General features: G+C 38.7%; 3 protein-coding genes across 3 annotated transcripts; all 3 read right to left on the bottom strand.

The window, feature by feature from the left end:
- Positions 1-8,839: 8,839 nt before the first annotated feature.
- LOC142606479 (uncharacterized) lies at positions 8,840-11,163 on the bottom strand. Its single transcript, XM_075777848.1, has 3 exons — positions 11,065-11,163; positions 9,860-9,951; positions 8,840-9,764 (listed from the first exon to the last, which is right to left on the bottom strand). Exons 1-3 carry the CDS (start codon positions 11,161-11,163, stop codon positions 8,840-8,842), a joined length of 1,116 nt encoding a protein of 371 aa, XP_075633963.1.
- A 6-nt stretch (positions 11,164-11,169) lies between these two features.
- On the bottom strand, positions 11,170-12,028 carry LOC142606393 (uncharacterized). The gene is made up of 2 exons (XM_075777778.1): positions 11,657-12,028; positions 11,170-11,568 (listed from the first exon to the last, which is right to left on the bottom strand). The coding sequence occupies exons 1-2, from the start codon at positions 12,026-12,028 to the stop codon at positions 11,170-11,172; spliced, it is 771 nt and encodes a 256-aa protein (XP_075633893.1).
- A 6,330-nt stretch (positions 12,029-18,358) lies between these two features.
- LOC142606319 (uncharacterized) lies at positions 18,359-20,251 on the bottom strand. Its single transcript, XM_075777708.1, has 3 exons — positions 19,595-20,251; positions 19,405-19,496; positions 18,359-18,952 (listed from the first exon to the last, which is right to left on the bottom strand). Exons 1-3 carry the CDS (start codon positions 19,782-19,784, stop codon positions 18,359-18,361), a joined length of 876 nt encoding a protein of 291 aa, XP_075633823.1. The 5' UTR covers positions 19,785-20,251.
- Positions 20,252-20,924: the final 673 nt, after the last annotated feature.

Genomic DNA, 20,924 nt, shown 5'->3' with positions numbered 1-20,924 from the left:
AATAATAATATTTTATTATTTTAATTTTTTGAGTCAGTTAGTTTGTGCACAGCAGTTATTACTGAAACAGAGTGCTTGTTTAGTAACGTATAATTTTTACATAGTCCCTCATTCATAAAAAAATTTACTTTTTCAGAAAAAACTCTCTTGGTGAGAATATTTTGTGCATTTCATTTTGTGTCAAAGAGAGAGAAAGAGACATTAAGTAGTTCGCAGAGCACGACGTTGTGTGCTTCGTTTTCGTGTTGTAGATCATTTTATCCTAGGAGGCAGACGTTGGTGAGTCTCAAAGCACCACAGTGATTGAGTGAGGGGCATAATCTACTTTAAGGAGATTGTGTCAAACACAAGACTTGATCTGAATTGTTCATCCTTCATGCATTTGGTCTGTGAGTTTTTAATTATTTGCAGATTTCTCTTTATATATATATATATATTTAGTATTTGTTTATTTCTTTTGCCTGTCATATCTATTTATGTTATTTTTTATTCTTAGATCTGTATATTGTTCCTTTTGCTTTATCACAAAAGTAAATTGTTGAAGTATATCCAACAATATTAAAGTATAATTAAAATATTTTTAATTTATTTTTGTGATTTAACAGTGAAAGGAATTTGTGTTTGTTGAAAAAATGCTAAATTGGCAACTGTATTCTTCTGCACAGAATTTGGGAAAAAATGATTTTGTGTTTATGCTTTATCATGATTATCTTTGTACTGGTTTATTTTATAAAGTTAAATTGTGAACTTTGATTTCTTGAAAACGTTGTTTTCGTGTTGCAAAATTTGTTTTATACATACTGGTTTATGGTTGATCTTTTCTTCTTAATTATTATATTAGACTAGGACCTTTCTCTTATTTGTTGTGTCTTGTGTCTTAGATATTTTTCAGCTATTTGATAAAGTTGATTGAATGCTTGACAATAGTGGTGGGTTAAATTAAATTAAATTATATTAGGATATTTGTCTTCTTGAATCTTTGTTTGACTGAGAATTGGTCTATATATTTTCTGGTATTGTGTTTGCATTGTTTGGTTTTGAAGTATAGTTGGTTTATAATATATTATATTAGGATATTTGTGAAACTTGAATTATTTTTTGGCCGGGGATTTTTTGAATTTGTTCAATCACTATACGTGTTTGCAATCCGGTATTTTAAATACTTGTTAGATACAATATTATATATTATATATGCTTATGACCTTTTTTATTCACGTGGCTCTAGAACCTCTATTACTATGTTAGCTATGTATTGTCTAGTCTACAAAAGTGAGTGTCAATTGTTGATTTGTTTTTAGTGCAGATTCATGTTCTGTTGAATTTTGATTGTACTTCTTTGGTATCTGTGTAGAATACTTTTACTATCAAAATTCTTTGTATATTCTGAGATTACACAGAGACTAGATGGCTTATTATATTTTATATGATTTTTACTTTAAAGTGATACTTGAATACAGTGCTGTGTCTATTTATTTTGGTTGTTGTGTAATATAAAACAATGCTTCAATTGGATTTTGAGAATTCAATCTGATGGAGTTTTATTTTAATAGAAATGTCAAATGAAATTGTGTCTATTGTTGCCCCTATTACTATTCTTGTTAATCATAGAGAAAAACCAAAGAAATTCAATGGTACTGAGTTTAAGAGTTGGCAACAAAAAATGTTGTTCTATCTCACAACACTGAATTTGGCAAAATTCTTGTATAAGAATGCTCCAAAACTTAAGGAAATGAGACAGATAGGCAAGTGGTTGCTTCTGTGGAAGTATGGAAACATGCTGACTTCCTGTGCAAAAAGTATATTTTGAATGGATTGGACAACACATTGTATAGTGTGTATAGTTCAATCAAGACAGCAAAAGAATTATGGGATTTCTTGGATAAAAATACAAGACAGAAGATGTTGGAACTAAAAAGTTCATTGTGGGCAAACTTTTGGATTACAAAATGGTGGATTCCAAAATTGTGCTTAGTCAAGTGCAAGAGATGCAGGTAATCTTACATGAAATGCATGTTGAGGGTATGTTTGTAAGTAAATCATTTCAAGTGGCTACTATCATTGAGAAATTGCCTCCATCTTGGAAAGATTTCGAAAATTACTTGAAGCATAAGCGTAAGGAGATACGCTTAGAAGACTTGATCGTAAGATTGAGAATTGAGGAAGACAATCGTTCTTCAGAAAAAGCAGTAGGGAATCACTGCATGGAATCTAAAGTAAAGATTGTGGAGCATAATAAGAATAAGAGGAAGTGCTCTGGTGAAAGTTCGAGTTAAGGAACTAGTGGGGGTAACTTTACAAAGTTCAACGGAAAATACTATGTGTGTGGCAAGATGGGGCATCGTACTAAGGATTGCCATAAGCGTAAAGATCAAGGGACCGAGAAAGGCTTTCAAGCCAACAATACTAAAGTGGAAAATTTTTCTAAAGATGTGGATGATATAGACCTTTCTGCAGTGATTTCTAAAGTGAACTTGGTAGGAGGAAATATCAAGGAATGGTGGATGGACACTGGTTCTACTCGCCATGTATGTTTAGATCAGAATTTGTTTTCTTCATACCATCCTGTGGACAATGGAGAAAAAATATTCATGAGGAAAGGTAATATTGAAGATGACTTCAGGCAAAAAACTTACTTTAAATGATGTGCTACATATGCTAGATATTCGTAAGAATCTTGTTTCTTGCTCACTTTTGAGTAAGAATGGTTTCAAATTGGTCATTGAATCTGACAAGTTTGTACTCACAATGAATGACATGTACGTGGGAAAGGGTTATATGAGCAATGGACTTTTCAAAATTAATATAGAGTAAATTTGGATTATTGCAAGTGTGGATTTGGTTTGTAATAATTTATGTGTGATGTAGAGATGACTTATGTGTGTGTGTGTGTATGTATATATATATTCAACCAGTTTGTAGTTTACGTACTTTTGTATTGTAAAAGTATATATATAATCTTCAGTTGACTTATATGTGTGTTTGATGTAAAATATCTAGAATTGTTTATTACTTTTTAGCTTCAATTTATATGTGTATATGATTCTTTCAACTTTTCCTCTTGGCTGATTTTTGGAGAAAGTAGTTTGGCATATTACAGAGGGAAAAGTTGCGTTGGCATATGAATTGACATGCTAGACTTGTAAGATTATTTAATATGCTTAAGCCATGTGAACTTGTTCAGTGTCAAATTGAGGCATAAGAGGGAAGACATTCCCATGTGTGAAAGGTGTTGGATATATCAAAAAGAATAGCTCCTTTTGTTAATATCATATTCTCTAACTAGTTGCTTCAAATAAAATATGTAAGACGCTATGATTTATGGAAATGTCAAATAACTTTTTTATAATTCTTTAAATATGGGGGTGTCTTCTTAAAAAGAAGGTGGCTTATTTAAAGAGGTTTCAATTGAGAAACAAAACAATGACATGAGAAATATGCTACCTATTTCTAAATGTGTAATTACCAATTAAGTGTCTTGGTAGTACACATAGTTATGGTAGGTCTTGACATATTCGTCAGAGACATATTACTATGAAGCAGTTGCTCTCAAATGGAAATTGTTCCAAATTATAAAAAGGATCCGTAATCAGTTATTTGAGTGGAAAGCAAGTAAACTGCTCATCGAGGGGAATGTGGTTAAAGCCTACGACATAAAAGTCTCCGGGATAACAACCCAACCTAGCTGACTGAAGATCCCAAGATCTAGGTTCAAAGGGACAACTGAATTGTGGAGACTAGTTTTATTACTATGAAGATAACATCTCCCTTCCATTCCTATGATGAAATAGTGATGCCTGCAAACGATGTTCAGGGTAAACTTTGTTTTTAATAATTCTTATATCTTGGAATTTCAAGTGAGATATAGTAGGATACTCTTAATAAGAATCACTTATATAAGTGTGAAATAGATCGCTTCCATGAGAGTTTTAAGGCTGAATTCTTTAAAGCATTTCATGAATTTACCAAGATATGTTCAGGGCTGAAATGAACACAATTATAAGAACAAAATATGTTTGAAAAGGAGCCATGTGAATTCTATTGTCTTGGTATACACAAATGGCTGAACATTCAAGACATCATGTTTACTGGTTAGCTAGTATATCTAATAGTCTTTCACAACTTAAAGTTCAAAGCCAAAAGTTACTTCTCTTAATACAGTAACTTTTCTTCTACTCACTCTGTGTCTGCATTATCATTTGCATTGTGTTTATCAATTTCTATTCATGTGGGGGATTGTTGGAAAAGTAACATGGAGTGAATAAGAAATTAATGTTTCTATGTTCACTTGAAAATGTTATTAAAAGTGGTAAAAATCCTGAGTCTCACATAGGAAAGGAAAGAGATAATATATGGATTTATATGCTCATGAGTTGGACATTAGGTTGGGCTTTTGGCATATGTGGATTCGGCCCACTTGTCTAAATAATAATATTTTATTATTTTCATTTTTTGAGTTAATTAGTCTGTACAGAATAGTTATTACTGAAACAGAATGCCTGTTCAGTAAAGTATAATTTTTACATAGTCCCTCCTTCATAAAAACATTTATTTTTTCAGAAAAAACTCTCCTAATGAGAATATTTTGTGTTTTTCATTTTGTGTCAAAGAGAGAGAAAGAGACATTAAGTAGTTCGTAGAGCACGACCTTGTGTACTTCGTTTTTGTGCTGTAGATTATATTATTCTGAGAGGCAGACGTCCGTGAGTCTCAAAGCACCACAATGATTATGTGAGAGGCGAAATCTGCTTTAAGAAAATTGTGTCAAACACAAGATTTGATCTGAATTGTTCATCATTCATGCATTTGGTCTGTGAGTTTTTAATTATTTCTAGATTTCTCTTTACATATATATTTAGTATTTGTTTATTTCTTTTGCCTATCACATCTATTTGTGTTATTTCTTATTCTTAGATCTGTGCATTATTCCTTTTACTTTATCACAAAAGTAAATTGTTGAATTATACCCAACATTGTGACTGTAAGGACACAATTTGCACCCGAGCCCAACCGTGTGAAGGGTGCAGGCTCAAATAGCCTTATACAATGAAATTTGTAGAGTGTGGGCTTGAAACCTAGGTTTTATGGATATTGGATAACAAGTATGGTGGGCTCAAGCGCCAATGCATGCACAATAAAATGGTTTTATAACAAAAACTCTTCTCGGACGTAAGCCGATGATGAATTATATTCCTCTTTCTTCTTTTAACAATAGGTTATATTTGAAGGTTGTGCGTACAGTGTTTTTCGCTTTCTTTTTCCCGATTCCCCTTGTTGAATGTTTTTCTTTTCCTTTTATATCATCTTCCTTCTTTCCACCATCTTCCACGTATGGACCAGATCACCAATCTAGATACTTGTCCCATCCACCGCCTTCTTGAAGTCCTCAAACAATAGCTGTTACACTGCTCGCCATTGTTCAAGAGGTTATTTCCCCATTAATACGGCTAGAGAGGTAGGTGCAGAGTCTTTAATGCGGTGGTAGCAACTTTCTCTCAGATATTTCTTATTCACTCCTTCTCTTTGTGCCCATATGGAACACACCTCCCTCACCAGAACTCCTAAAACTCCCTTACATACATCGAGGTGTATGGTATAACCTCTACTTCCTACATTCGAGGAGATCTCCTTCCTCGGACCATTTCCACCAACTTCCTCCGCAATAATTTTCTTGTGGGCTTTCATATTCAATACAGTCATTACCACTAAGACCCCCTCGGATGAGTTAACATCCTCAGACCAAGCCCAAGGCCCAAAAACATATTCTGATCCTTCTACCCCCTTAATAGCCCCTCAAAAATTCATTCCTTCCCCCTTCCGAGGGGGAAAATGAAGTTTTGACTCAACACCACCACTTTCACAGGCTTTTCAAATAATCACACGTGAGAATGTCTTCTTACTCCGTTTGAAACTACTCCTGGCTCCTCAAAACTCATAATGCCCCCATTAATTGCTTAAAGTAACGCCCTGTCCCCCACGTCAAACGGTGAGATGTACATCCAACAGTTCGGGTTTTTCCTCAAAGTTTGAGCGGGAGAACTCCCATTTAATGTCGCCCCCCACGTCTTAAAACGCCTAAGAAACCATGATTCAACTCCTTACTCCAGAAATCAGTCAAATCCTAAAACTCCTTCTTTTTCTTTCCTCTCAAGAAGCTCACGAAGAATCATTCACTTATTTTTCTGTAAGTTTTCATTCTTTTAAAATCTTTTTCTCCTTGGCTGTAGTCCTCGGCCACTAACTGTACCCCTTCCCCTTCTAAATATCCGCTTTCACTTCAACCAAATGGGTAGATTCAAATGCCTAGTAGATACTGATGCCGGTATAGAGGGTTTCCGAGCCAAATACCGCATCCCTCAAGATATGGGTTTGAGGTATTGTGCCCTAGAAGCCATAGCTAACGATAGGAAGGAGGGAGAAGTTGTCATTCCTATAATCGCATTTTTAGAGGGTGGAATGACACTTCCCATGAAGGATGTTACTAGTGAATACCTGCGTAACCATAGACTATGCCCAGACCAATGTACACCCAATATGTTTAGAACCCTAGGTTGTGTGGACGCTCTCAACGAGCAATTGGGTCTGAATCTCAGATGGCAAGATGTCGTCCACATGTATGAGTGTCACCAACTTAAAGGCGTAGGTTACTACCTCAAATCTAGGTCTATCATCGTTAGACTCATATCATGTCTTCCTAAGTCTAACAAAGGCATAAAGGACGACTACTTAATCGCCTTTGGGAGATGGTCCAATGACCCTTATTGTCCAGTCAAAGAGGGAAAACTAGGTGTGATTCCTTAGGATTTAGATTCCCTGGCCTGGGGTTTAGCTCTTCTAACTTCACCGCCTAGATTTAAATCGTATTTTATTACTCTCTGTATTTATCGTTTATTATTGGTTTAACCGTATTTGACTTCTTGGATGTATCCTTTGCAGACAAACAGCACGTAGCACCTCGTCTGAGCGAAGCAAACATCACAGATCTTAACAGAATTTTAAGATCTGAGATATTTGTGAGCGAAGACCTGCAAGTAAGGGCGGCTCATCTCATCTTGGGATACAAACCGTTATCGTCTACCTACCAAGATATCGGCAACGCGATCATCGCAGGTGACCGGAGATGTAGAAGGATAGACGTGTTAAAACCAGATTTTCTTGCTCTATACGACTTATCGGACGACCCCTCTGTCATCCTATACGTACGCCTGATAAGTGCAGTCCCTCTTTCAGTGCCACTAAAAGCAACTGTCATCCGAGAAGAGCCCATGTCTCCTCGTCTGTCTCTTGAAGAAGAAATAGACCAATTTTGTCTCGAGGAAGCAGAAAGACCTCTAGAGGGCCACGTTGTCAACATCTCGGATGAAGAAAACGAATCCGCCGAGGGCTCTTGTATCGAGGGTCTGATAGTTGCACGTGTTGATAATAGTGACGAGGAAGAAGAAGAAATATCTCGAAAACCAGGGACAGGTCTGAGGGGTCTGCTCACACAAAGGGGCCAAAAACTACGAAAGATACTTCTGGATCCCAACCCCCAGTTAATCTCCCTCCTTCACCTCCTCCTCCGGGCCCAATCCTTCCTGCACCCAATCTCAAGAAGAAAAGAACAGATGAGGTTGAAGAGGAGGACTTGGCCCAGAAAAAGAAGCAAAAGCAACAAAAGGTAGGGAAGGGTCAAGTTCGAGCCCCCTCCGTGGAGAGTAGGGATAGCCACGACTTGGCTGAGGTACGCCAAGCCCAATCCCATTAGTCACCCCTATTAGAGTTAGATAGGGCACCTATTCCCCGTCACTCTTCTATAAGGGATTTCCGAAAGGGGTACTCTCACTACCTGGCTGAAGTCTTGGAACAGCCCATCCTTTTACCCAAAGATATGAATGCTCTGGAGAAGATGAAGCAACCCCAACTCTTTCTTTCCTTAAAAAGGGATTTGGCTTTGGTACGTGCCATTCAACTTATCTTTTTTTGCGTAAACTCATTTATATATACTTTTCTGTTATTCGTGTCATACTATACATGTTTATTATATCTGTACAGGCCATTCATGAGGTTTTTGTGGCCGAGAAATGGGTAGAGGATGCTTGGAATCAAGCTGATGCCGAGATTAAGGTCAAGATTGAAACTGTGAAAGCCTTGGGCCAAGCTGAGCAGGAGAAGAAAAAAATTGCGAACAAATTAACTGAAGAGGTGCAGTTAAAAAGGAGTGCTGAGGCTGGACTCAAAACGGCTGAGACCCAAGTAGAAGCCCAACGTATAGAACTTCAGAACAAGGTGGGGGAGTTAATGACCGCACAAAAAGAAGTTCAACATTTAAAGGGTGAGTTAGCTTAAGCCGAGGAAGCAGCTCACACCATTTAGAATCATCTAGCATTTTCTTCAGTCTACTGACTATAACTTTGTTTACGGCCTCGGCTTGCCCATTCCCTTGCGGATAAGCTGGAGTGGAATATCTATTCGTGATGCCCAAATCACCATAATATCTTCTGAAGGCTTTACTATCAAATTGCAAACCATTATCTGAAATAAGAGTATGAGGGATTCCAAACCTAGTGACAATATTCTTCCAGACAAACTTCTTTGCATCCACATCCCTGATGTTTGACAATGGTTCAGCTTCAACTCACTTAGTGAAGTAATTTGTTCCGACAAGTAACCATCTTCTATTCCCTGCTGCCTTTGGGAAAGGTCCTACAATGTCCAAGCCCCATTAAGTAAAAGGCCAAGGACTAGACAAAGGATTTAGGACACCTCTTGGTTGATAAATGTTGGAAGCATACCTTTGACACTGGTTGCACTTTCTTGCATAGTCTTGTGCTTCTCTCTGCATATTAGGCTACCAATATCCCTAGGTAAGAGCTCTATGTGCCAAAGACCTTCCTCCTGTGTGACTTCCACAGATTCCTTCATGCAACTCCTCCAAAAGTAACTCCGTTGCTTCAGGATGTATACACAGTAAATATGGTCCTAAAAATGAGCGTTTGTATAACTTTTGATCCTCGGATAACAAAAACCGAGGTGCCTTTCTACGTATTTTGTCCGCTTTAGATTTCTCCTCTGGTAGAACATCACCCTTAAGGAAGGACGTTATAGGGTCCATCCAACTAGGTCCTACCCTTATCTGTTGAACCCGAATGGCGTCAACACTCATTCCACTGGGTTTGAACAAATCCTCAACAAGGATAACCCGAGGTAGAATTTGTGTCGAGGACATTGCAAGGGTAGCCAGGGAATCAGCATGGGTATTCATACTCCTTGAGACATGCAACAAGATAAAATATTCAAATTTTGATTGTAAATACCTGGCTCGGGTCAGATATTCTTGCATTCTTGGATCTCTAGCCTCCAATGTCCCTTCTACTTGACCCACGACTAATTGCAAATTCGAGAACATATGCACTGATTTGCCCCCCATTTTCTGAATCATATCCATTCCGACCAGTAAAGCCTCATATTCCGCCTTATTGTTGGTGGCCAAGAATCCCAGTCTCAAGGACTTCTCAAACATAAGCCCCTCTGGAGACATTAGAACTAGTCCCACACCAGATCCTCTTTGATTCGTTATTCCATCAACATATACCTTCCATGTTGCAGGCTCCTTGCACGAGATCATGCCAATTGATTTTTCATCCATGTCCAGCCCCTTAGCATTATCTTCTAATGAAGGCTCAGCAAATTCTGCGACCAAATCAGCAAGCACTTGACCCTTCACAGAGGTGCGAGGCATGTACTTAATATCAAAAGCCCCCAAGATGGTGCCCCACTTAGCAATCCTACCCGTATAATAAGCATTTTGAAGTACAGATTTTAAGAGGAAGTTGAGTTAGAACCACCACCGTATGAGATTGAAAGTAATGGGGAAGCTTACGCGTAGCGTGTACCAATGCTAGGATTGCCTTTTCCAACTGTAGATAACACATTGACCTCATGCAAAGACTTGCTCACGTAATAAACTGGTCTCTGTATAGTATTATCAACCCGTATCAGAACCAAACTAACAGCATGGTGAGCCACGACAATATATGCAAACAGAACTTCATCCATTTCTGGCCGAGACATAATGGGTAGGCGCGAAAGATATTCCTTAAGTTGTTGAAAAGCTAGTGCACATTCCTCGGTCCATTCAAATCCCTTCCACTTATTCAGCAACTGGAAGAAAGGCCTACACCTGTTTGCGGACCGTGAAATAAACCGGTTAAGGGCAGCGGTCATCCTTGTTAACCTTTGAACTTCTTTTGGATTCCGAGGAGGTTGTAAGCTATTAATTGCCTTGACTTGAGCGGGATTGACTTCAATTCCTCTGTGTGTTACCATATAACCTAGGAACTTACCAGATCCCACCCCAAAGGAGCACTTGGAAGCATTAAGGTGTAACTTGTACCTTCTTAGCGTTTGAAAAGTATCACTCAAGTCTGATATATGCATAGAAACCATTTTGCTCTTCACCACCATGTCATCCACATACACTTCAATTGTTTTTCCCAACTGAATCTTAAACATTTTGGTCATCATCCTTTGATAGATAGCCCCTACATTCTTCAAACCGAAAGACATCACCTTATAATGATAATTCCCTGTAGGAGTGACAAAGGCCGTTTTCTCCTAATCCTCCAGAGCCAAGGGTATCTGGTGGTTACCCTGAAAAGCATCCAGAAAGCTCATCTGAGGATGCCCAACAGTGGCATCCACCAACTGATCTATGCGAGGCATTGAGAATGAATCTTTAGGACAAGCCTTGTTCAAATTTGTGAAGTCTACACAAACTCTCCATTTTCCATTCTTCTTCTTCACTACCACTGTGTGAGCCAACCATTCTAGATAAAACACTTCTTTGATAGCACTAGCCTCTTTAAGCTTAAGTACCTCTTCCTTGACAGCCTCAGTATGCTCCTTAGATGAGCGCCGAGGTGGTTGTCTCCTTGGCATCACGGACGGATTGACATTCAAATGATGACAAATGAAATTTGTATCAACCCACGGGACTTCATAAGCATTCCACGTAAATACATCCATATTCCTTTTCAAAAACGCGACCAGCTCCTCCTTTTCCAGAGGTGGAAGCTAAATTCCCACCTGAAAGAATTTTTCAGGATCATCGTTGATAAGAACCTTTTCCAATTCTTCACACGCATGCTCCTCTACCTCGGCAATCTTTGGTGTAGCCAAGGACATTGATTGCTATAAACCCCCTTTAGCTGAGGCTGATGACTCTTGCCCAGTCTGATGCAGAATTGCAGCCGTTATACAGTGTCTAGCCACAGATTGACTCCCACTGATTTCCTCGATTAGTCCCCCAGATGGGAACTTCACCTTGACATGAGGAGTTGAAGAAACAGCAACTAAAGCATGCAGCCAAGGCCTTGCAAAAATGGCCGTGTAAGGAGAATAAGCATCTACCACAATGAAATCTACATCTACAACCTTCAGACCTGATTGCACAGGTAGTCGAATTTGCCCTTTTGGAATGATAGCCTTCCCCTCAAAGCTTATGAGCGGTGAATCATAAGCCGTAAGATCCTCGAGCTTCAAGTTGAGCCCCTTAAACAAGTCAGGGTACATAATATCAGCCCCACTACCCTAGTCAACCATTACCCTTCTTACGTCATAGCCCCCCTATCCTAAGTGTAACAACCAAAGCATCGTTATGCGGTTGGATAGTCCCAACCTTATCTTCTTCCGAGAAACCTAAGATAGGTGGAGTGTTCCCCTTAATCCTTTTCAGCTCATAATGAGATTCCTCGGCAAGAGTTCGTGACACAGATATCACCCTAGTAGGGCAAGAACCAGTCCTTCCTGGAGTAGCAAAAATAACGTTGATTGTACCTAATGAAGGCCTTGAAGCATTATTGCCCTGATTTACTGAGCCTGAATGATCTCCTTGCCCATTGGGCCGATATAAAAATTGCTTCAACCTTCCCTCCTTAACCAACTGTTCCAAATGATTCCACAAGGTTCTACAATTCTCAGTGGTATGACCTCTCTCTTGATGATAATGATAATGAAGGTTCTGATTACGCTTCATGGGGTCCACTGCCATTTTGTTGGGTCACTTAAAATACGATTCATGATAGATCTTCTCTAATATTTGCTGCACAGGTTCACGAAACACAGTATTCACTGCCTGAGGAGTGGCTGAACCAGATTGCCCAGCAAAATCTCTCATCGGCTTGTTGTTATTGTATCTATCCGACTTGAAATCCCTCCTCTCCTGAGGGATAACCTTCGCCTTCCCCTTACCTTGCTGTTGATCTTCCTCAACTCGTTTGTACTCATCAATACGATCCATGAGCCGATGTACACTCCGGACAGGCTTCTTGGTCAGAGATTTCCTTAAGTCGTGCTTAGTTGGAAGGCCCACCTTGAAAGTGTTAATCGCCACCTCATTAAAATCGCCATCAATATCATTAAAAATCTTCTAGTATCTATCAGAATATGTTTTCAAGGTCTTTCCCTCCCTCATGGCCATGGACAATAATGAATCTAGAGGCCGAGGAACTCTACTGTAGGTAATGAAACGAGACCCAAATGCCATAGTAAGTTCCATAAAGGAATCGATCGAACCTGCCCTCAGTCCATTAAACCATCTCATTGCAACAGGTCCCAAGCTAGAAGGGAAGACTTTGTACATTAAAGTTTCGTTCTTAGAATGCATCGCCATTCTCTGGTTATAATGACTCACATGCTCTACAGGGTCTGTTCGGCCATTATAGATAGTGAAATTTGGTTGGGTGAAGTGCTGAGGAAGCTCTCCTTTCTCCACCCTGCGCGTGAAGGGTGACTTGGAAATTTGGTGCAACACCCTGCTCATAGCATCATTTCCAAGCCCCTGGAAGAAGAATTCTTGCCCATATCACCACAAAGATCATCCTCCTCATAGGAGAAAATATCACTAGGAGGAGTTCTTGACTTGGGCCTATAACTACTACCTTGGGAGTCTTCAGATGAAGGATCAGAAAACGAGGGTGTTCGCCGTCGTCTTGCATGGCGCAGCTTCTTCTTCAGATGGTCAATCTCTTTCTGCATGGCCTTAGCATCGTCCTCGCGAGGGATTCTGCTTCCTCCCCTTGAATGACTCCTAGCGGTGCGCCTTGTGTGCACACTGCCCTCCCAATCTCTTTCCCGTTCAAGAAATTGAAAGTGGTCTTCCTGCTGGGACCCCATAGACTCCGCATGGTGTGGACCTGAGCCTGCCATCACGCTATCCGTCCTTCAACAGAAGATTTCCCACAAACGGCACCAATTATAAGGACACAATTTGCACCTGGACCCAATCGTGTGAAGGGTGCAGGCCCAAATAGTCTTATACAATGAAATTTGTAGAGCGTAGGCTTGAAACCTAGGTTTTATGGATATTGGATAACAAGTATGGTGGGCTCAAGCGCCAATGCATGCACAATAAAATGGTTTTATGACAAAAACTCTCCTCGGACGTAAGCCGAGGATGAATTATATTCCTCTTTCTTCTTTTAATAATAAGTTATATTTGAAGGTTGTGCGTACAGTGTTTTTCTCTTTCTTTTTCCCGATCCCCCCTGTTGAATGCTTTTCTTTTCCTTTTATATCATCTTCCTTCTTCCCATCATCTTCCACGTATGGACCAGATCACCAATCTAGATACTTGTCTCATCCACCGCCTTCTTGAAGTCCTCAAACAATAGCTGTTACACTGCTCGCCACTGTTCAGAGGTCAGTTTTCCATTAATGCGGCTAGAGAGGTAGGTGTAGAGTCTTTAATGCGGTGGTAGTAGCTTTCTCTCAGATATAACTTATTCACTCCTTATCTCTGTGCCCATATGGAACACATCCTCCCTCACCAGAACTCCTAATACTCCCCTATATACATCGAGGTGTACAGTATAACCTCTACTTCCTACATCCGAGGAGATCTCCCTCCTCGAACCATTTCCACCAACTTCCTCCGCAATAATTTGCTTGTGGGCTTTCATATTCAATACAATCATTACCACTAAGACCCCCTCGGATGAGTTAACATCCTCGGACCAAGCCCAAGGTCCAAAAACATATTCTGATCCTTCTACCCCCTCAGTGACCATCCTTGGTGGCATTGAAACAAGCTCATTTTTTTACGACATTTCCAAACTCCCATCAACCTAGCAAATGCAACAAACTTAAATTTGCAATCCCACTTAAACGTTTGGGCCTCCATTATCCCTAAACACACACCTCCCTTAGGCCTGTGCTCCACACCCACAGGTTGGACCAAATTTAATTTTGATGCCTCGTTTTCTAGCAAGGGATCCTTCCTTTCCTCTGTCAATTGAGACTTGTAAGGCAATTGACGCATGTTGAAACAAGTGTTACTCTCCTACTTGTCATAATTGACATTAATCAAGGTTGCAAGTTTCCTTTTTTTTTTTTTTTTTTTTTTAACGAGGTTCTAAAATTGTGACCAACTCTATCAAGTATCAGCAATCCAACCTTGCAACTTAAATGGGATTTCCATTATGTCGTAAAAGACATTAGACCTCTCCTTTGTGATTTCACTGATGTTTTTTTCTCCTTTTGCCAGAAATCCCTTAATGAACTTACTCACAATTTAAACCAAAGGACCTCTTTTTGTTTTTGTTTGTTTGTTTTTTTTTTTTTTTTTTTTTTTTTTGACTTGGGGCATCCAACCTATTAACTCGATCCTCATTGGTTCATTGTTGATGCTTATGGGCAAGTTCACCTTAGTTCCTCTTTTGCCTCTGCTTAATTTATTAAAAAAATTATATACATATATTTACAAAGAGTAAATTCCATTGACATGTTCTAAGATTTGGATTAATGCTTACCATGTCCAAGAGTTTTCAAAACTAATCAATTTAATCCTTAAAACTAACTTAATCCCTAAATACTGTTAAGCCTATTAGTCATTTTTCTCAAAAATCTTAAGGACTAGTTGACTTTAGGAATTAAACTACCCAGTTTTGAGAAGTCTTATACTCGGTAGATATAACATGTTAGAGGAATTTACCAATATACCAAAAAAAGAAAAAGAAACAAGAGTCATGATGTGGGGGAATGTGCAGATTAGGCATGTGGATGCATGAATATAGTAAGTTAGGCATAGTTTGAAACTATGTAGGAAAATAGCAACTCAAGTTTTTGAAACTCGAGATTTACATAATAAATCGAGTTTCAAAAACTCGCTTTCTGCTCGCTTTGGGCTTGCTGAGGTGGAGAAAATGCCACCTGGATCTCGAGTTTTATAAACTCGAGTTTTAAGTCTACCTAAACTCGAGTTTATAAAACTCGAGTTTACCTATATCTTATTATAAATTATGTAGTTTATACGCATATAACTCGAGTCTTAGAGACTCGAGTTTCATGCAGTAACTCGAGTCTTATAGACTCGATTTCCTCTGGGCATGTTTATTTAAAACTCAGCCCGTGGCATTTAACTCTCTCACATTCTCCACTCTCACTGCTCAACACACAGAGAAAACCTAAAATCTCAGCCTCACTAACTCTCTCACTCACTCACCCTCACTAACTCACTCACCCATAACTCTCTCACACCACTCACTCTCACAAAACCACATTCTCCACTCTCACTGCTCTTCCCTCTCAGCAAATTCATATCTAAGGTAAGGGTTTGCATAATTTGATTGTCATTATAGTTGGATATGTTGTCTATGGGTGTGGGTTAAAGAGTTTTACCATTTATTTTGTAGATAGTTAACATAACTTAGTTAATTTATCAATATTGTGAATTATAGAACTTTGTTTTGTTAGTGTTAATTTTTTGAGTATTTATTTGTATAGTTTTTGTTATCAAAATTTTATTCATCATTTTATTTTGATCATGATCTTACAAATTTCTTTGACTTTATTTATCATTAGTTTGGGTATGAAATGGGTAGTGAATGAATGTAATGAATGGGAATGAGTATGTAATTATCAAAATTTTATTCATCATTTCTAGGTTTTTATTTTTATCATGATTTTACAAATTTCTTTGACTTTATTTATCATTGGTTTGGGTATGAAATGGGTAGTGAATGAATGTAATGAATGGGAATGGGTATGTAATTATCAAAATTTTATTCATCATTTCTAGGCTTTTATTTTTATCATGATCTTTCAAGTTTTTTTGACTTTATTTATCATTGGTTTGGGTATGAAATGGGTAGTGAATGAATGTAGTGAATGGGTATGTAATCATGCTCCTCTACCCACCTAGTTCTTTCAGAACCCTTTTAGGCATTATAGGTCACCACACAATGGAGTAATAGATAATTCCGTCTCTCCATCCACTAGGATTAGAAGGTTTACGTCTTGGCCTTTAGATATTAATGGGCACTCTATAACCTGGCTTGAATATGTTCATTGGTAAGATTGCATTACTTTTTTCCCTCACTTTACGACTATGTGATTTAACTAACATAGGACTTGACTTGAACAGGTTCACAATGCACGATATTGTTATAATCATATACCATGGTGGTCCGCTTAAGAATCCCAATGCGAACAAGGGATTGCCATTTGAGGGGCCGGGTATGAGAACTTATTATGCCGAAGTTGATCGTAGGTTGAAAACCCTTGATGAATTGAAGATATTTGTCATGGAAGAGTTGGGTAAGAATCCTGATGCGTACAACATGCAAATTACTTATCGTATGCCAAATGAAATCATGAAGCACCGGATTAATTACAAGTATATGCTGATAGAAAAAGACAAACATGTGAAGATCATGTTTGACAAGTTGGAGAGTATAGCTGAAGTAAGTAACATTGAGTTGTACATACAGTTGGAGCCGCTTGCAGGATGGCAAGAGGATATCCAACAAACAACTAGAAGCTTACAAGTTGCGCTTCCGGATGCTCAATATGAGTATTCTACACATGTAGAGGATGATGATGTTCATGCCGATGGAGATGATGATGATGATGACGACGACGACTATGTTGATGAGACTACTGCCGTTAACAATGATGATGACGATGATGATGACGACGACGACTATGTTGATGAGACTACTGTCGTTAACAATGATGATGACGATGATGATGATGATGATGATGACGACTATGTTGATGAGAATCTTGCCATTAACGGTGAAGATTTTGCCGATAAAGATGACTATGAAGACATGATTGAGAGAGGGGACTTTCGGGACTTTGGGGACTTCGAGAGGGACATTGATGACGATGAGACATTGGACGGCGGTGAACCTGATGCAGACAATGTTATTAGTGTCCAAAACATTACAAACACAATCCCTGCCTACGCACCTCCTACATTGTCATTCTCTGCAAATACTTGGGAAAATATGGTTGATCCTTCGCATATTGAGATGCCATTTGTGTCTACTTGGAGAGAGGGGATGAATTTGTGCAAAGGGTTGACTTTTGCGAGTAAAGTGGAGGTGAAGCGCGTATTAACAATTTGTGCCCTCAAGGAAAACAAAAACTTTAAGATCACTAGGTCGACGAGGAAAAATTTTTGTGCGAAATGCGTGCATGAGTCGTGCAAGTGGTATGTCTACGCAGTTATGAAGCCCGAGCTCCAAAATCTATGGATGGTCACCGTGTATGTGGGTCCTCACACGTGTTTACCGACCGGGGTGCGAAATGATGGTAGAATGATGAGTTGTAATTTTATTGCGGCAGAAATCCATAACAAGTTACTTGAGGATCACACCACTCAAATTAAGCATCTCGGATCTCGATAGAGGCGAAATATAATGGCCATAAGCCTTCTTACTACAAGGTATGGGATGCGAAACAAAAGGCGATTGCGCTTATGTTTGGAGATTGGGAAGAATCTTACCAAAGGCTGCAAAAGTTGCTAATGGCGTATATTGATCAGGACCCGACTACCCGGTTTGCTATCGTGTCACACCCACCGATGAAGATCACACCGTATTGTTGCATTATGTGTTTTGGTCTTTCGGTCCATGCATATCAGGATTCAAATACTGCAAGCCGGTTATCAGTATTGATGGGACCCATCTGTATGGTAAATATCAGGGAAAGTTGTTGGTCGCAATGGCAACCGATGCTAACAACAAGGTATTCCCTCTCGCCTTTGCTGTTGTGGATTGTGAGTCAGGGTCCAGTTGGAGGTGGTTTTTACGATGCCTCAGAGAAACGATTGGCCACCTGATACCTGAGGACGACATTTGCATAATTTCTGACCGACATCTCGGTATCAAAAACGCCATTGCAAACTGGCCTAGAAGGGATGATGGAAAAGCAAAGGTATTTCATAGATATTGTCTTCGACATGTTGCTAGCAACTTCAACACCCATTTTCAGAACTCGACTCTAAAGTCAGCGGCGTTGAAAGCGGGATATGCTAGTCAGGTAGTTAAATTTGCTACCATAATGGACTCCATTAAGCAGGTGGAAATTGAGGCCATTAGGAAGAAGAAGAAGGTGACGGGGAGGGATGGTAAGGAAAAGAATCAATTATTGATGCTAAAGCAACCAAGGGACCTTGTTGTCCTGATAGAAGAATGACTATTGAACTCCAAGCAGAGAGAATCCCGATTGTCTTAATAACTAAGTTTTCCTTGCCATCTAAAAATTTATCTTTGTTGAACTGCCGACCAAATGCCAGTAGTAATAATTGCCCAAACCCAATTGCATAAATTATTTGAGGGATGCAATTTCTGCCAATGACATTAGAAACCAGAGCAAGACTCCTTATGCTACTTTCTGAGGCCCAATGCACTGCTATGAGAAAATAACTTAAAATGGTTCCCATGATCACGTACTTCCATATCCCTCTACAAGATCTGCTAGAAATGGTCTTGTATAGCAAGTATGCCAATAAAATCAGCACTAGCAATGGCACAACCTCAGCTATAAATGTCCAAGAAGTAACTCCTGAGGCAATACTGGTCATCCATGAAGTAGATTCATTCAGAAATTGTGAGGTAGCAGCCTGCTTTGATAGCCCAACTTCAATAGAAAATCTGCAGAAGGTGATCAAAAGAAGGAAGACAACTGCCTGCAATACATGACTGAAAAATTAGCTTCAAGAGAAACAAATCTTGAATAACCTTCTGTAAATGATATTACAATATTAAATACAAAAGTATTAAGAGGGTCTCATGAACCACAAAAAAAAAAACCACACAAACCATCATTAGTGTAACTGGTTTTGATTTGGTATTATTTGGTAAAAATCATGAACAGGGTCTCAATTTGATGTTTATGAGCTAAAAATTGAAAACCAAACTAAACAAAATCTGAACTTTATCAAATACCAACCTAGATTACTATACAGTCTCGACAAACTTGCATATAAAAACATGAGTTTAAGTCGATTTTTTCAGGATGAGCACAGAACCTAAATCCTATGCTTTGCAAACATACCCTATGTACAAATTATAATATCATACCCACAACATTGAAGGTTGCTGAAAAATTAATTACAAGAATCTCAGGCAAAATACCTACTTCTAATAGCATCTTCTTCTTCATGATCGAATAACGTAACTTAACAAAGCCAGTTGTAGCCAAAAGAAAATTTGCTACTTTTCCTTCTTCCACTGATCCCAAGGTTCCCAAAAACAAGGTTGCAAATGTTAGCATATAAGATGGAATGTGCAACCATAAAGCCAAGAAAAGTCAGAGACATGGAGCTTACAAATAAAACTATTTGAGAGGAAGCTGCTTGCACGTATAATTACTACAAAACAAGCACAAATTAAGCCAAAGGAAATCCCAGAATCTCCACATGAAGTGAAAGAAGCACCATACTGCTTGTTCACCCTCTTGATAGCAAGAAAATGGACAAGGAACGATACTAACATAATGCCAAAACCAATACCCATCATATTTAGATTAAACTCAGTCCATTTGGAGCGTGCTAGCTCTGCAACACTTGTTAGGAAATTAACATATAAATCAATTTGCCTCTTAAGAACAGGTAATGAATCACAGCATTCATTTTTATCTAACAATGATTTCTTTGTATGTGACCAATTCTCCTCTGCTTGAGCATATATGTCTGCTATTTGCAACAAGTCTTCATGGGAAAATCCAATGACTGATGACGCTGAATAAACATCAATATACCTTTTCACCTAAACAAGAAGTGTCCTAGTGTTACTGAAGTAATGATTAACAAAAAGAAAAATGTGTCTAAATGAAGAATTTGTAGCCAGCTAATTATTAAAACAATAATAAAACAGAACTAAAAAAAAATTGTGGCTTTCTTAATACATAACGGTTTGGAGGCATACCCCAATGCAAATTTTTAAGGATATAGATCTCTATGCATTTTGATGATATTGTTATGCGAACCTTTAAATTGTAGCCTCCCATGCAATTCTCTACCATCGGCAATCCAGCCACTTTAAATAGTTTCTCCTGTTATTGCATCACTTAAATGAGGCCCAACCATGGCATTGGGAAGAAAACACAACTAAACGCAACAAAACAGATACAATAATCAATCTAATAAGAGTACCTGGCTGACATTCTCATCTGCAACAACATCAAAGGTGAAGCGGGACTCAGGGTGCCCAGTCCAAGTAATAGGCTGACCTGACCAATCCTGCACAATATACAAGAAGAAAAAGATTACAGCTCACCATTTCTCAGTAATGTATGCAAATTATAAAAGCATCATGTAGCATCAGAAGCATAATTCAGGATATGTTTGAGATATCTACCTTGAACATTATGGCACTAGCAATGATAGTCAGAGTTGTGAACACACATTCGCCATAAATTTTATTTCCCAGATTCTGTAAGAGTCCCATCACACAAGACCAACACATAGTTTAGTAACAAGTTCTCAATAGAACACAAGTACATGCATAATGTTATTGCAAAATATTGCCCACCTTAAAATTCCAATAATTTCTAATAAAATTATTTACCACATTTCAGGTATTGCTTCTTTTTCAAGATTCACCAATTTTGCGTTTTTTAACCCTTATGTAATGTTTGGGCGCGGGGGGAGGAGGCTG

This window comes from Castanea sativa, chromosome 1 (assembly GCF_040712315.1).
Source record: "Castanea sativa cultivar Marrone di Chiusa Pesio chromosome 1, ASM4071231v1".
NCBI classification, from domain to species: Eukaryota; Viridiplantae; Streptophyta; class Magnoliopsida; order Fagales; family Fagaceae; genus Castanea; species Castanea sativa.
The sequence above is the reverse complement of the archived record's forward strand: the minus strand, read 5'-3'. Positions and strand labels throughout refer to the sequence as shown.

Coding starts and splice junctions, on each gene's coding strand:
- LOC142606393 (XM_075777778.1), bottom strand. CDS start 12,028: ATGGCAGTGGACCCCATGAAGCGTAATCAGAACCTTCATTATCATTAT. Junction 11,569..11,656: donor GTTTCTCGGAAGAAGATAAG/GTTGGGACTATC, acceptor ATGGTTGACTAG/GGTAGTGGGGCTGATATTAT.
- LOC142606479 (XM_075777848.1), bottom strand. CDS start 11,163: ATGTCCTTGGCTACACCAAAGATTGCCGAGGTAGAGGAGCATGCGTGT. Junction 9,952..11,064: donor ATCCTGAAAAATTCTTTCAG/GTGGGAATTTAG, acceptor AATACTATACAG/AGACCAGTTTATTACGTGAG. Junction 9,765..9,859: donor AGCATTGGTACACGCTACGC/GTAAGCTTCCCC, acceptor TTATACGGGTAG/GATTGCTAAGTGGGGCACCA.
- LOC142606319 (XM_075777708.1), bottom strand. CDS start 19,784: ATGATGGGTATTGGTTTTGGCATTATGTTAGTATCGTTCCTTGTCCAT. Junction 19,497..19,594: donor CCTCTCAAATAGTTTTATTT/GTAAGCTCCATG, acceptor CCTTGGGATCAG/TGGAAGAAGGAAAAGTAGCA. Junction 18,953..19,404: donor AGAAGAAGATGCTATTAGAA/GTAGGTATTTTG, acceptor CATGTATTGCAG/GCAGTTGTCTTCCTTCTTTT.